The sequence below is a fragment of the Vicugna pacos genome, chromosome 13, assembly GCF_048564905.1.
Source record: "Vicugna pacos chromosome 13, VicPac4, whole genome shotgun sequence".
Classification (NCBI taxonomy): Eukaryota; Metazoa; Chordata; class Mammalia; order Artiodactyla; family Camelidae; genus Vicugna; species Vicugna pacos.
Genome location: NC_132999.1, coordinates 41,939,299 through 41,950,324, shown reverse-complemented (window position 1 = coordinate 41,950,324; position 11,026 = coordinate 41,939,299). Strand labels below are relative to the sequence as shown.

Sequence of the window (11,026 nt, the reverse complement as noted above, 5' to 3'; positions counted from 1 at the left end):
TGAGGGAGCATGAGCCTTCCTATATTTGGGGACACAAAAGTGGCCTTTCCTTCTCCCCTAGGGCTTAAACCAGCTAGAGGAGGCAGGCTGTGTGCCTCTTACTGGTGTCCCAGAACCTGGGTCCTAATCTGTATGACCAAGACACACTTCAAGCACAATGCTCCCATCTCAGGCCTGTCTACTAACCCTGGGGAAGGTCTGGGGGCTCTGTTTCCTCCTAACAATCTGAGTATCTGGACCTCAAGGCCCTAGGCTGTCCACAAGAATAGTGCTACCAAATATAGCCTGACAACTTCTGATCCCTCCCTTTAAAAACTGTCCTGAGAGGAGGGTATAGCTCAGTGGTAGAGCATGTGCTTAGCATGCATGAGGTCCTGGGTTCAATCCCCAGCACCTCCACTAAAAATAAGTAAATAAATAAACCTAATTACCTCCCCCCCCAATTTTTTTTTTTAAAAACAAAAAAACTATCCTCAGTCCTGTGAGACTAAGAGGGAGCCACAGGCCTGCCCCGCCACCCCTCCGCCACACACACAGTGCCAACCAGGCATCAGTGTTAAAAACAGGGGCTTTGGAGTTTGGCTAGCTTCTCCACTTACTAGCTATATGACCTTGGGCAACTTGTGGCCTCCCTTCTAAAAGTGGAATTATTGTGAATTAGGTAATGAACACACAAGAGTTTACATGGTCCTTCTAGCCAAATCCTCCAACCTGGTGGCCAAGAGCCCAGGATAGTCCATTTTAGGTACATCTGGGATAATGGTCTGCTTCCAGATTTTGCTACAGACAGTTGACAAAAATGACTCTGAAGGAGCCTCAATGCTCCCAGGTTTCCCAGGCTCTCTGGTCTGTGGGGAGAAGCTATTCCTAGTCCAGGTAAAATCAAGGCAGGGCCCAGGAACTTAGCACGTCTCCTTACCCCACTGGCCCAAAATTCCCAGGGCTAAGCAGAAAGAAAACAGGACATGATTGGGGTTTCACTCAAGAATGTCTTTATTGAAGAATTGGTAAGAAAAAAGGATGGACCCTCTGTAAAAAGAGGAGATGTTGCCTCCAAACAGCAGGGAGGAATGAGAGACCTGGATGGCTTCCCAGAAGTCAGTGTTTCTGGCATGACTGGCTCCCCTTTCCTGGCAAGCACTAGAGTGTGTCACACTACAGCTAGCGATTCCTACCCACCCCTCCCAGCTTCTCCTCCCCATCCCATGAACCCTGGATTCCCTACAGCCATTTGCCAATGGCTTTCTGAAGACGCAGGGATAGATGTGCTAGGCTTGCCTCTTAATGGGGTCAAAGTGAATTTTGCTTTGGAAAATTCAAACAGAAATGTAAAATGCTTTGAGCTCTTTCTAGTCCAACCAAAGATGATTACATCCAGCCCCTCTGAAGGGAAAGGGAGCAAAGAATTTCCCTCCTGAATGTGCACACTTGTAGGGTAAGTGGACTATATCACAGTCTGCTCTTTATTAGCACAGAGACTGGAAACAAGGTTAGAAGAATATATAACATCCGTGTTAAAGAGTCACTGAATTCCAGAGGGCAAAGGAGCAACGAAGCTTTCCAAGTGCTCCTGCTCGCTACCCTGAATTCCTGGGGATGGTCATTCCTCTCCAGCTGGGAGGTTGTCCTCAATCCGCCTGATGAACCTCATCCGGATTTCTGTCACACCGTCTCCTTTCAGGGTGTCCTGGACAAACTTGGCCTCCACAGCCATCTGGACCTGGGGACAGTGGGAACATGAAGGGGCAGATGCCTACCCATAGCCCCTGGGAAACCACTGGGGATGGAGCTGTAGCTGACTCATCCACAGCATCCTAAACAAGGGGGCTGGCTCCCCACAAGGACAAGATTGCCAGTTCCAATGTCCCTGTGCAGAGGGCACTGGCCACAACCCAACAGGAGAGACTTAGCGAAGAGCACTCACAGATATAACTGCCACCCAATGAGCCAATCTGGGAACAGATGTTCCTGGCCTTTGGGGGCTGACAGCACCACCTCCCAGCCTAGTGGGAAGGATCATTACCATGTAGGGCTATCCAACTTGAATCCTGTAAGTGGCAGTGTCATCATCTCAGGCAGAAAACCACTGGGGTGAGCTAAAGGCCCTTCTTCTCACCTTCTCATTCATTCATTCAAACATTTATTAAGCCTCTACCACATTGCAGGTGTCTCAGAAAGTAAAGAGCTGCACTCACCATCTCCAAGGCTCCCCGCAAGACCCCACACAAGAGATTGGAATAAATAAGGGATGAGTGGTTATCAGGAAGTTCCACAAAGTCCACCAAGGGATTATTTTCCAAAATGAGGGAGAATTCGTCACCAGCTGGGCTCCAATTGGTGATGCTTGGAGTGATGCCCAAGTACATCTTGAAGGCCACCTGTCAAGAGACACACAATGGCACCACAGGGAAAAGCAGTACAATAGGGAAGGTGACGGAACTGGCAAGGGGAATTAAGTGACTCGGGGAAAAACTGTGGTCTCTGCAAGACATTGAACATTTAGGTATTCAGGGCAAAAAGGGAAAAGCATCTGTGCACAATTCCGCACCCTTCTACTTCAAGGCATCATACAATTAGGCAACAACTTGCTGACTACCTGCATTCTTAGTGGAAGGAAGCACTGATCTTCTAATGGAGGTAACTGCCCTGAACCAGCATCTAAGCCCAGAGAGGTCCCAATCCACTTCCCTGTCCACTCTCTCTGCTATCTGAACCCTTCTAACTGACACCACAAAGATATAGGTGTGTTATCATTTATTATTAATCCTACAATATGTAACACTAACATTAATAGCAAACACTTACTATACATACATGGTGATAAGTGCATTCATTTTACCTGAATGCTCTTGTTCATTATTTCACTTACTCCTTAACAATAACCCTATGAGGTAGGGTTTTCTTCATTTTAAAGGTGAGGTAACTGGTAATTAAAGGGGTTAAAAATAACTTACCTAAGAACTAGTAAGTACTGGAGCCAGAACTTGAAGCCAGGCTTGTCTATATTCTTAACCCCAGGCTACGCTGCTACCTCTGCACAGCTGAAGAGACCTGGCTTTGATTTCAGTGGGGCTTAATCCACAGGGATGATCCCAACCATTCTTTCCTTTTTCACAGTCTGTGCTATTTCCAAAACACCAGGAAGGCTTCTGTGGCCCAAACTACTGCCTAGCTAGTCCTCTGGAAACTAAGGGCCTCTCTAAGGGACACGGAGAGAGTGGTAAGCAGTGCCTCCCAATGGTAATTCCGCAGCATGGCTGGGCAGCTCAGGATAATGACCTTGGCAATGACATCTGCAGTTTCTCGAAAGTCATGGCACCTCCCAACATTTGACCGTGCCAAGAAATCTTCAATCAGTCGGACTCCAATGTTATAGCCCCTGGGAAAGAAATGAGAGAACAGACTAGATTATGGGGTCTGAATGTCCTATGTCTAAACATAAAGCTGTTGATGGTAAAGTGAAAATGAGGACAACCCCCAAAACATCCCAATAAATGAGCAGTGGAAACTGTACCCAAAGTGTTGTTACGAGGACCCTGTTCTGGGCTCTAAGGGACGGTGTAGAGTCAGTGCGCTTAGAGGCCCCATTCCTGGCTCTCCCACAAGGAAGCTCACTCACATTTTGTCCAGCTGTTTATTCACATCTTCATCATTTTCATAGTCCTTGCACAGCTGGGTGACTAAAGCCCCATAGGTCAGGGTGAAGAGCTCAGAGCTCTAAAAGAGATTCAAAAGGCAGTCACACAAAAAGCCACACAAAAGGGAAGGTCTGGTGAGAGTCTGGATCAGCCGTAATACAACTGTCAGAATTCAAAGGAAGGTCACCTGTGTCTGGTGCGCAAGACCAGCATCTTCTGTGAGTAGCTGAAGATTCTGGCTCCCTAGGGTCGACGTGACAGGATTGAAACCAAACCCACTGTAAATGGGCTATAAAAGGCACCTCACACACTAAGCAGTCACCCTTCCAACACACCAAGGTGGGCTTCTGCTGACCCAGGAACCCACCGCAGCTACCAAGCCTAAGCACAGACCACTAAAATCTGGTGTGGGAGCAACAGTCATTCACTAGATACAGTGAAAGACAGACCCGAGACAGACATTTACAAATTAGCCTTTGTGTGTTACCAGGTGTGAGCCATCACTTCCCTACAAATGTCCTGGACATTAAACTGTACTCCCAAGGCCCCTCCCGGGAGCAGCAGAGAGCCCAGGGCCCAGTCCATGGGGAAGGAAGGAAGTCGCAGATGAAGTCCGTTGCACTAGTGATAACCAATAATCCCTCTAAGTACCAACATGGAAAAAAATAACATTCCTCTAGCCATATAGCTAAAGTGTTTCCAGGTAACTCTGAAAGGCATACAATCTTTTGAGTGAGTACCTGGAACACAATACTGACCTGGACTGGTTGCTATTACAACCACAGTTAAAAATCACAGAAACTCTTTCTCAGACAAAGAATCCTGTCTCCTGCCTACCAAGAAACTGAGAGATATGGAAGGTGAAAGGAATGGCAAATAGCAAGACCACAGAATAAAGCAGCAGGTTAGGGGAAAGGCATTATCAGAGTTTAAAAAAAAAGTGACAAACATATTAACAGCACATTTGGATTTATGTACTCATGCAGAAATAAGACTGCCACCCAATCAGTCCTTTCTGAGTGGAGGCTTGTCAGACTTGAGCAGAGCACCTTTCTGTCTGCAAGTTTTCTGGAGAAGAAAGTATCACTGGCGTTAAGGTCCAGGCTCGCAGTGCTTCTCACCTCACCCCCACGAGGTCACTGCAAGAACAGTAACGGGAATGTCTTTTGCCTACATCGTACTTCATTCTATTTGTCATCATCTCATTTTTTCATCCCATAATAACTCTATAAAGCAGAAAGGACAGGAACTAATCTCATTTTAGAGAAGAGGAAACTGAGACTCAGAATGGTTAAGTAATTTGCCCAAGGACAGCTAATTACTGACAAAAGTAATTTTGGGGAACAAAACCCAGGAGATTCTAAGCCAATGTTCATTCTGTCCACTGTTCCCCACAACTGCAGGATCAATACCCCCCTCCCCTCAAAAAACAAACAAGTTAGCTGCATTACAGGGTCAGAATCAGTTTCAGAATTAGGAAGCTCTTTGAATTCAACTACAACAGTCAGACCAGGATATCTCCAAGAGACCGTTTACTAAATATGACAATTAAGGGGAAGCTATTAAGGAGAAGAATGACTTTTTTTTTAGTGAAGTTAAGGGTTTGGCACTAGGATGGCTTGGGCATGAATGGATGGAGACGATCCAGCAGTAACCAGTCATAGCGTTGGCTCCACTGCATTAAATCAGGACAGCTTTCCTTCTATTATTAATGAGCCCTTGGATGGAGACTCCAAGAGCCTCAGCCCATCATGATGCCAAGTAACATGCACATCACGATGTTATCAAGCACTTTATACATGCAACTGCCCCCAATTTACCAATAAGAAAAAGCAAGGTCCTAAATAGAACTGTCTGTGGTCACAGAATCAATATGCCTGGAATCTGGGAATAAGATCCCTGACACAGGCTCTCCAAACCCTCTCTTAATTTGCAAGTCTGTCTCCATCTTCAACTGTGAACCAAGCCTATTTGGAACAGCGTGTGACAAAAATATACAACTTAAAGGTCATCAGACTTTAAAAATAGGAGTGAGCTGTGTTATAGAAAAAAATCATTCATTCAAAGTTTACTATGTACCAGGGACCACCTAACAAGAGGGAAACAGACAATAAACTGAATAAATAAATGGTTTGCCAGATGGTGATAAGTGCTAGGAGGAAAATAAGCATAAAAGAAGATTAGAAGTATTTATGCTCACCTGTATGTGTGTGTGTTGGGGGCGGGGGGTCCAATTTTAAATAGGGCAGTCAGAAAAGGCCTCCTTAAGATGGTATTTGTCTGGAGGGGAGGGTATAGCTCAAGTAGTAGAGTGCATGCTAGCATGCAGGAGGCCCTGGGTTCAATCCCCTGTGCTTCCCCTCAAAAAATAAATAAATAAGTAAACTTAATTACCTACCCCCCCAAAAAAAATTTTAAAAAAAGTGCAAGATGATATCTGTACAAAGGCCTAATGGAAATAAGGGAAAGTCACAAAGATATCTAGATAAAACAATTCTAGGCAGCAAGTGGAAGGCTCTGAGGTGGGAGTATGTCTGCCACGTGTGAGACCAGTATAATTAGAGAGGACTAAACACAACAGCAAACAGAACAAGTCAGAAAAGTAACAAGACACTGCAGAGTCTGAAGACCCTTACAACGTAAGGTCCCGTGGGAACTTAAAGGTCAGCCAATTAACCTGTCCGATTTCTTCATTGAACATAAGCACCACATTCTTCCTCCCAACAGAAACATGACTCTCTTCTGCAACACTTCTACTTTCAGACTGCTTCAATGATGTTTAATAATAATGATCACTAACACCTGTAACACTTGCAGAGTGTCTTCACTGATACTTACTGACCTTCACAACAACCATGAGAGGTTAGCAGAACAAACATTATTTATCCCCATTTTACAGGTGATAGTTTAATCACCTATAGACTGAGAGTCTTCTTATAGTTGAGCACTGTCCTATAAAAAGTTATGTCATCCTAAGCCAGTACTTAATCTTCCGGCACATCAGCTTTTCCCATCTGTACGATGGTGACATTATCTGCCCTTCAGGGTTACTGTGAGATTCCAAGAAGATGATGTGTGTGTAGAGCTCCTGCTGCACAGGACACACTCTAGAAGTAGATACTGTTATTTTCGGTCTCTGTGGTGTGGTGCCTGAAAGCACCCTGAGCTAGGTTTAAAGAGGAAGATTTTAAATCACTAGAAAGAACTTGCTAAACCTCTACCTCCCCAAACAAAAACAGTAACAGTGAAATCTGGCATGTCAATCACAGGGTTGATGGGAGGGTCAAACGAGATAATGGACTTAAAGATGCTTTGCAGACCAAGAAACCATAGGAGTGGTTTCATACTGGCACAGCCAACATGATCTCCAACTGTTTCAGGCACAACCTGAGCCGGGTGAACTAAGCCAAGCCCTACACTCAGCTGAGCTGCCGCACTTGATGGTTTTCAGGCAATTTTTAGTTAGTGCCCCAAACAGAACATCAAAACTCCTGAAGGGGGCTGATTTTTGGAGCTAATGCTCCAAGAGTCCTACTTACTATTTTTGTCAGCACAAGTAATCCAGTGTGACTGCCCCCCAGCAGCTGGGGAAGGAAGGTAAGTAACAGGACTGAGTCTATCCCTCTTTCTCACTCTCCAGCCTCCTGTCATACAGACTCTGAGGGCTGCCACTCAAGTAGTAACTCACCTGAGCTCTGGAGAATAGAGCTACAACCCAAAAGAAGGGCAGGCCTGACTGTCCATGGGATTCAAGAACCAAACACCATACAAACACACGAAGACTATTATCTTTGCGTGGTGGTCATTTTCTAATGTACAGTAATATCAAATCACTATGTTGTGCACCTGGAACTAACATAGTGTTGTACATCAACTATACTTCAATAAAAAAAAAAAAGATGCTTGCTAGCTGACCTTTACTGAGTGTCAACTGTGTTCTTGGGTGCACTATCACTTTGCTAGCTTTACATGCAATACCTCAATTAATCCTCAGATAACCCTATGATACGGACACTATTATTACCTTTTAAAATTTATTTCTTAAAGATGGTGGAACTGATGCTTAGAACAATGACAGCACTTGCCCAAGGTCACACGAGAAAGCAGTGAAACCAAGACTCAAACCCAGACAGTGTAATACTTCCGTCTTGTGTACTTCTTTGCTTTTTTCATAGAGTATGTGCTTCTTAAGGTTAGGGACCAGGACTTCATCTGTGCATCTCCCATAACACCAAGCACAATGTTTTGCACAGAGCTGAGACTCAGGAAAGGTTTGGTAGAAAAACGGACTGTTTGCTTGCACACACTAAAAGCAGAGACCTAATTACTTGGGCATATTAACCGTTTAAGTCTTGGAAGGTTTAAGTGGGAACACAGCAATCAGCAGAAGATTGGGCTGCTTGAGGGGGAAACTTTCCAACTGGAGAGGAGAGAAGAGGAGCATGTCAAAATCAGATGGCTACAAAGAGGATCATGTGACAAGCCCCAAGTAGGTACCAACAAGAACTGAATGAGGCACCAAACACTCATGTCATTCATTCAATATAGACTGCCTAGTGCCAAGCATAATCCTAGGTGCTGAAAATGGAGCAGTGAACAAACCAATCTCTGCTCTCATGGAGTTTACATTCTCATGGGGGAGACTGAAAATAAACAAGTAAATATATAATTTATAATAAAATACTTTAAATGAAACAGACAGTGCTTGAAAAAAATACAGAGTACAATAAAAGGATAGAGAATTAGTCAGGTGGTCAAGGAAGGCCTCTCTGAGGAGGTGACATCTGAGTAAGTGTGAATGAGGTGAGGAGCAGCTAGGTCCTCTCTGGGAGAAGTTCCAAGCAGAGACAACAGCAGTAGCAAAACCCTGACGCAGGAGTGCACTGCTGCCCCCTCCTAATTCCCTCACTTCACCAAAACTGAGTAAATACTGAAGGCTGGGGGTGGAGACTGAAGGTTCCTGCTAAAATGGTGTTAAAGATTTCAATATTGATTCCAGGTTAAAAAAAAAAAGATACCAAAAAAAAAAAAGGGCTAGATATCAAAACAGAGCAGGAAGATTTCTCATATCTACTCATATCATAGGAAAAGGAGAAGGAAAGGAGGACGCAAGCATTTTACACTGTTATCTCTAATCCCAGGCAGGCATTATTGTCCCCATTTTACAAGTAAGACAGAATTCCAACCAATGTCCATGCTTTTCCCCCTATATGACATTGTTTCCTAGCAAAATAGTCTTACCTTTTTATCATTTAAACTCTTGGTATTTCCTCCAAAACAGGAATTCTTAACTTGTGATTCACAGAGTATCTTCAGGGGACCTGCAACGCCTCCCCTCCTCCAATGTAAGCAGATGTCTGTGTATGTTTGTCTATTTACTATTTCTGGACAGAAGACCCATGGCAATCATCAACTTCCCAAAAGGGGTCTGCGAGAGAAGTTAACTGCAATACTGCTCTGGAGTAATAGGGCCTCCTGCTGCCCACTTCTGGTGGCTCTTCCTGGTGTAAGATGCAAAGGTTTTAAGGAAGTGCAGTCATCCCCTCTAGAGCTGCATGTCAACAAATGGCCCCTGATTTGCCCTGCGTGCAAAGTCGGATAACTCGGTGTGTAAATCGGAAAACAAAGACAGATGGGCAATTATGGAAGAAGTAAGAATATGCCAAAGAAAAGGAACATCTGCCAAGAAATCCCCTTAGTGTGGAGAAAAAAGTCATTTTACCTTACTTTCAAGACCCAGGCCCCATCCGCAGCCAAACTTTATGCAGCTATAAGGTGTCCCACTATTCCCAGGACAATAAGGGAGCCCAGCCTTTCACCAGACGGCCACCATTTACTTACTGCCTACCCTGGCCCACCCCTTACTCTTGCTTTAGGAGAAGACCAGTATCTGAGCATCTATTACAAAGTCCACAGCATAGTGTGAGACACATTTGGGATCAGAGAGACATGAGTTCAAATCCTAACTCTTTCTAGTTGTAAATTTAGGCAAGTTATACAACCTCTCTGAGCTTTAAAACGGAGACATTATCCACCTGAGAGAGTCTGCGGATTAAATGAGATAATGGATGTCAAGTGCTTGGCCCAGTGCCTCACATACAGTAAGAGAACAGTGGGAGTTATTGTTATTACCGTCGTTGTCGTTGGTCTAGCACCTAGCAGTACTGAGGCCTCGGGGGAAGGGTCTCTGAGCTATTCCAGCGGCCCTCCAACCTGCCTCGGGCCCGGAGTGAGTCTCCGCTCCAGAGCCACCAAGCAGCCTCCTCCTCCTTCCTTCCAGCGGAACCACCCCCTCCCAGCGCTCAGAGAGGGCGTTTTCCCAATTGCGCCTCGCGCCCGCGCCCGCGCCGGGCCCCTTCCCCAGAACGCCTCCATTCCGCCTCGCCCGCCGAGGTCACACGCTCCAAATTACCATTTTCTTGCTCTCGGTGCCACGGTTTGCCTGCCTCGACATGGTGCCGGCTGCCCTACCGCGTCTCGCCGGAGACCCACTCAGGGACCACCTTCTAACACCGGCGTCTCAGCCGCCCCTCAGCGTTCGGGATTGACCGGCACTGACACACCGCGCCTGCGCGGCCTACGGCGGGGCACCACGGGACTCGTGGTCCGGCCGCCTAGGGTAATTCCCGCCCAATAAACGCCGGACTACAACACCCAACAGCCCCACTGACAGCACCGCCCCTTAGCGCAACAGGACTACAATTCCCAGAGTGCTCTGCGCGTGCCGGACTCGTGGAGCCTGGCTCCCCGATGGGCTGCATTCTGGCCGCTGGGTGGCGCCCGCAGCTTGCGGTAATCCTGTCAGCCACACACTTCCCCTTCCTCTCACTACCCCCAACACCGAACCCGGCCTCAAGATGCTCCGCAAATTCCTCTCTTGCTGGGGTTGGTCTTGGAAAGTCCCTCTTTCAAACTAAACTAGCTTCTTCCGCTTTTGCAGTTCAGACCCAGAAGCTCCCAGGATGTCCCTGAAAACCTGCTATGGCTCATACACAGATCTAGCTTCTTTTACAAAAATATTTAACAACAACCTACGATGTGCCAAACATTTCTCTAGTGCCTTTCTCTTCAAACTGCCATCTGTCCCCAAACCGCAAACGTAGCCAGCAGCTGCATCCTACCACTGTGGCCTCCTGATGAAATAATCCAGTCTGATACATAAAGTTCAGGTCACTTTCTCCCCATCTCTCTCCTAGAACAACTACATAGCCTGGTTCCCAGAAAAGAAAGCTCCTGGGCGTTGGTAGCAGCCAGTCCTGGGGTTTAGTCCCAGCTTTGCCATTTTAGGCAAGTTGCTGGATCTCTCTCAATTGTTGTGAAGATTGGTGAGACATGTATGCAGAGCACTTGGCACAAAGTAAATGTGCATTCCCTTTCTTCCAGCCACT

General features: G+C 46.0%; 1 protein-coding gene across 2 annotated transcripts; it reads right to left on the bottom strand.

Moving 5' to 3' along the window:
- Positions 1–969: 969 nt before the first annotated feature.
- Positions 970–10,229, bottom strand: TRAPPC3 (trafficking protein particle complex subunit 3). Of its 2 annotated transcripts, XM_072974796.1 has the most exons (5): positions 10,051–10,229; positions 3,620–3,717; positions 3,280–3,379; positions 2,196–2,378; positions 970–1,720 (listed from the first exon to the last, which is right to left on the bottom strand). In XM_072974796.1, the coding sequence occupies exons 1-5, from the start codon at positions 10,090–10,092 to the stop codon at positions 1,601–1,603; spliced, it is 543 nt and encodes a 180-aa protein (XP_072830897.1). In that variant the 5' UTR covers positions 10,093–10,229; the 3' UTR covers positions 970–1,600. The 2 variants fall into 2 exon arrangements, with proteins under 2 accessions (XP_072830897.1, XP_072830898.1); XM_072974797.1 differs by lacking the exon at positions 3,620–3,717 and having other exon boundaries at positions 10,051–10,204.
- Positions 10,230–11,026: the final 797 nt, after the last annotated feature.